This window comes from Montipora foliosa, chromosome 4, assembly GCF_036669935.1.
Source record: "Montipora foliosa isolate CH-2021 chromosome 4, ASM3666993v2, whole genome shotgun sequence".
NCBI lineage: Eukaryota > Metazoa > Cnidaria > Anthozoa > Scleractinia > Acroporidae > Montipora > Montipora foliosa.
The window spans coordinates 14,707,324-14,712,323 of NC_090872.1; the positions used below are offsets into that span (position 1 = coordinate 14,707,324).

A 5,000-nucleotide genomic window follows, 5' to 3' on the forward strand; every position below is an offset into this window, starting at 1 on the left:
TATCGTATACAGACGCATATCCATCGAAGGTAAGAATGGTACAGTAATCGATGTCGTTTTCACGACAGTGAACTCTCGACCACACTCAAGGCCAGCTTGCGATGTCTGCCTGAGACAGGTTAACGATTTACAGAGAGACAGTAACTTACTAAATGATTCGAATAAAGTAGCTGGGGCGAATGCTGAAGGGACGATGGATGGTTCGCTCGAAACCCCTGTAAATTGCAAAGTAATACTTTCAAAGACATTACCCTAGAATGATGACCTCGATGATTCTACACTCGAAATTTACATTTCAAACGTTTACCTTTTAAATCTCCAGCGGGAAATGCACCTAGACCCCGTAGAGTGGTCTGCCCAATTTTCGGAACCCCAACTGACGAAATCCTGGATTCGCCCCAGAGTAGATATGGAAGATTCAACTGGCGTAAGAACGGGGCTCGCAGCCGCAAAAAAACAAATGAACTGAAGAGACTGATCAAGCGGCAAGCAAACCAAAGGAACCCGGCCATAATCGGACAGATGGACGGTCTGACGCAAAGGTAGTACGGGCAGCAAAAAGTAATTAACCCGAGGAAAGATAAAGACGGATCAGCTCAAAAACACAAAGGACCTCACGTAGACTAAGATCGACCCACAAACGTACTAATGAACCCATAAGAGGATGACAAACGTTCGGAAAGATGGATTTACGGAACGAAAGGATAGCAATGCGGACAAAGGACGAAAAGATCAACGGATATGCAGACCGACTGCCCAACGAAAAGACGAATAAACGACCAAACAAAAAAGCGAGAAAGAGATTATTAATTGATAAATTAAAGAATTATTTCATTCAATGCTCCATCCATTGAATAATGGATTCGCGTAGTAAGCGAACAAAAACTACCCATGCTTGCGTCGCAAAAATCAAAAAAACCATGCATATAGACCCATTTCAATAATTCCCAATCTGGAGGACAAAACAATGGTTGTTCTGTCCACTGTAAGAAACAAACCTTTCAAATGCAAAACAATCTTATTGTTTTGTTCTCCAGACTGGGAATTAACTGGAAGGGGTCTGTTCAGTTTTTAAGCTTCGCTGTTCCTCTTTCTTTACAGATTTTCTTTTTTTGTGTGCAAGAGCCCGGTGAGGGCTGCGGAGGTGAAACACCGTTGGTTAGAAACAGCGAACTTCTCGCCAAATTGGATCCTGATGTTGTACGAAAGTTTGATGAGAAACAAGTGCGATACGTCAGATACTTTCCCGACAAGTCCAATGAAGAATACTTAAACTGGCAACATGTGTATCAAACAGACAACAGAGAGGTAAACAACACGAACAAAAACGTCTAAATAATTTTCTTTGCTTTCCGAAGCCACTAAGGTAGGTATTAAAACAAGGACCATATCTTGTAGTGAATCGGTCTTCTCCGCCATTAGAGATTTAAGTAGACCAGAGCTAAGTTACCGGTAAACGAAATTAAGTACGTTTCGAGATAATGACAAGCTTAAAGCAACGATAGCATCCGAGAGTGTCAAAGTGCCAAGTCTTTCTAAGTTTACATTTGAACTCGCTTTGAAACCGAGAGTGAACACAACTCGAAAATGACCTCTTGATTCTTGATACCACATCACAGAGGCCTCTGCTCGTGTTTTACAGGCTGTAGAAGCACAAGCCAAGAAACAAGGCAGTAATATTACATGGGATCCCTCTGGAGATTTATACGTCTGGCAAAACAGACCGGCTAGTATTAACCATCCAATAACAGGCCAAAAGACCTGGTTTAATCAAGTAATAACATCTAACGCATCGTATTACCGCTTGCTGCCAAAGTTTGATGGGATTCCGGACAACAAACTACCCAGTAATACCTATTACGGTGACGGAAGCGCGATTGAGCCAGCGGTATTGCAACACATTGTGGCCAGCAAATGGTCATGCGCAGTTGGATTTAAATGGAAGAAGGGCGATCTGTTAGTCCTGGACAACTTGGATGTGCAGCATGGAAGAGTTGGATTCAAAGGGGACAGACAGATATTAGCTTGCATGACAGTGTAACAACTTAAAAGCATAACATCAAGGAGCTTATTGATCATATGGCTGTTTTGAATAGAAAGGAGAATTGAAAAGAAGAATTGTAACCGAAGAAAACATTATAGCACATCCTATTAGAGTAAAAATTCGCATCACTTTTAAGTCGACTTACTGCCAATATATTGTTCCCATAGTTTTCCCTTCACCCTGCAAAGAGAAAAAAATGGACTGACTTCAAGAAATTTCAGAAAGGATTCTTATATATCAGAACTATTAAACATTAAATTTTCTTGCATGACGTCATCCAAACAAATTATTAGCACTGTAAGCATATCACAGGGTTCTTTAAAGGGTTACACCTGCCGTAAGACAGAGTCGCGTTCAACTGTTTTCTAGTCGCTGGGCAATCCTTGCATATACACAGACTTAACTGATTAGAGTGTAATGTGAAGTGCTAAGTATCTACCCCATATGAACCCTTTGAGCGTTAGCCCTACTGATGAAAATGGGTTACCACACAAGGACAGAGAAAAACTCTGACCAGGGTGGGAATTGAACTACCGACTGAGCTACAAGGTCAGACGGGAGCAGGCCGCAATTCCCACCCTGGTCAGAGTTTTTCTCTGTCCTTGTATGGGCCCATTTCCATCAGTAGGGCTAACGCTCACATGGTTGATATGGGGTAGACACTTAGCACTTCGCATTACACTCTATTCAGTTAAGTCTGTTCAAATATAAGTGCTACACGGCCAACGTTTGCAAAAACGTAATCCTTCCCAATCCTTGCATATAAACAAGAGGCGACTAAGGTGAATCAGAACAAAATCTCCTCATCTGACGTCACGGTGGCCATCTCGGTATACAGAAAAACGCATTAAAATGTTTTGTTTGGGAATTTAACTCGATTTGCGGAGCTTCCGCGTGCCGAAGGCCAGCGTGCGGAGCACCATGGGTAAGAAAATATGGTAAGCCATCTGTGTGAGAAAAATTGGTTTTGGCCACCGTAAGACCGTCTTCCCCTCCATGTATGCCAATGTGACCAGTATCACGTGACCACATCGCGGGCTGAAGTTTAAAGCTTGTCGAGGTCAGCTGTGTTTTTGTTAAGTAAAAACTGAACAAAAAAAAGACCAGGGTTACACACGCTAACACCAACCCGGTGTGGCCAACACATCACGCATGCGCACAACCATTTTACCCATGGACAGTTGTTCCGGCCTTGCTGGGCCTCATCAGCATGGCGTAGCTAACATGCCAGAAAAAGTTTTTAGGAACCCCTAAATGCAAGGCATGTGGTGAGCTGGGTTTGGAACAGCAAAACTGTTTTCCAACGGCAAGCGTGTGGGAAGGTGGATCACATTAAGAGATCGGCGTGACCGCTGATCACGTACCGGGTTTCCATAGGATCGCAGGCTCAAGCCAGGTAAACTTAGTGCAAGAATAAATAACTGCGGGAGCTCCGCTTTTAGGCTTTGCTAAATCACCATAATCGATCTCCATCCTTATCATCATCATCGTTATTATTGAAAGTGAAGATTCCTCCGTAGCCCATTTTGCCAATGGTAAGTTCCAAGTGATTTCTACGGGCAGTGTGGCCCTGTGGTTAGGGCGCTTCCCTTGAGATCCGGGGATCCCAGGATCAAGATCTATTGTGATCACTCGTTAAATTTGATCCTGGTAGTCCCTGGTTCAACTTCCCAGCTGCACTTATAAATAGCCAACTGGTTTGCCTCTAGCCTGCGTTGCTGACGTATTCCGGTTATCGCTCAGTTGGTTGAGCATTAGGCTGCCATGCGGGAGGTCGTGAGTTCGACTCCGTCCGGACCAACACTCAGGGTCTTAAAATAACTGAGGAGAAAGTGCTGCCTCTGTAATTACATCCGCAAATGTTAAGACTTTCAAGTCTTTTCGGATAAGGACTATAAACCGTAGGCCCCGTCTCACAACCCTTCAATGTTCACAACCCAGTGGGACGTAAAAGAACCCAAACACTTTTCGTAAAGAGTAGGGCGTGGAGATCCCGGTGTTGTGGTCAGGGCTCATTTCATTCATTCATGTGCTGGGTGAGATCGCTAATGGACTGATAGCGGCTGCTAGCGGCGCCAATATATGCTGATGTCCGATCTCACCCATAGATCACTTGCTTGTAAAGCGCATTTGAATATGTCAATAGAAAATGCGCTATATAAAGTCATTACCATTACCATCACCGGAAATACGTCTGCACTGCAAGGCAGGCTAGTTTGCCTCCAGCCAGTTGGGATTCTTAACAGTTGTTGTTGTGTTTTACTGGCCCTAAAGCCCCTATGGGAAGTGCTCATATGTATTGTATGAGAAGCACGTGACCGTGAAGCGTGTAACTTGCAACTCTTTTCTTTGGAACAAAGCTGAGGATTTTAGGACACCAATTTTATGCCCAAATATGGACAAAAATTAGATCGAAGCTACACGCGCGGGAAAGTGCACGAGCTACGTTACATCCAAATAAGGACATTTTCAAACTAAAAAACCCCAGCGCTGAACCAATGTTAAACGCTTCCAGGGCCCGGTTGTTCAAAAGCCGATTAACGCTAATCCCAGGTTAAAAATTAACCAAGAAGTTTATTCCTCTACTCCCAAATGCTGTTCGACGCTGATATTCGGATAAAATTTACATTAGAAGAAGTCAATCTTGAAAAACAAAAATATGCAAAAGAAACTTTCACCAAAAAGTTGAAAACGTCAAACAAAAGTTTACGCTAATCCTGGATTAAGTTAACCGGCTTTAGAACAACCGGGCCCAGGTCATGAGCTTTATACGTAGGCCCAGTCCTATGTGGGGGCGAGCGACTAGTTAGGGAGTTCATTTGAATCTCAATTTTGTCCCGGCGTTTGCCTCAAAGTAAAAAGTAAAGTTTGCTTGGAAGTAATCGTGAATCACTAGAAATGTACAATTTGCAAAATGGGCTTTAAGGAAACGCAAGTACAAAAATGAAAACAAAAA

The 5,000-nt window shown here is 43.2% G+C and overlaps 2 protein-coding genes across 3 annotated transcripts in view; one reads left to right on the plus strand and one right to left on the minus strand.

The window, feature by feature from the left end:
* The window catches only part of LOC137999977 (dapdiamide synthesis protein DdaC-like), a 6,919-nt gene extending 4,750 nt beyond the window's left edge, over nucleotides 1-2,169 (plus strand). The window contains exons 2-4 of one of the 2 annotated variants that reach the window (XM_068846032.1): nucleotides 1-29; nucleotides 1,102-1,308; nucleotides 1,643-2,169. The exon at nucleotides 1-29 is cut by the window's left edge and continues 563 nt beyond it. In XM_068846032.1, coding sequence (XP_068702133.1) covers nucleotides 1-29; nucleotides 1,102-1,308; nucleotides 1,643-2,041 — 635 coding nt within the window. In that variant the 3' untranslated portion in view covers nucleotides 2,042-2,169. The remainder of the gene's footprint in view (nucleotides 30-1,101; nucleotides 1,309-1,642) is intronic. The other variant, XM_068846031.1, reaches the window with a different exon arrangement.
* Nucleotides 1-5,000, minus strand: part of LOC137999974 (beta-mannosidase-like) — a 33,335-nt gene that overhangs the window by 11,240 nt on the left and 17,095 nt on the right. The window contains exon 16 of the mRNA XM_068846027.1: nucleotides 2,190-2,224. Coding sequence (XP_068702128.1) covers nucleotides 2,190-2,224 — 35 coding nt within the window. The remainder of the gene's footprint in view (nucleotides 1-2,189; nucleotides 2,225-5,000) is intronic.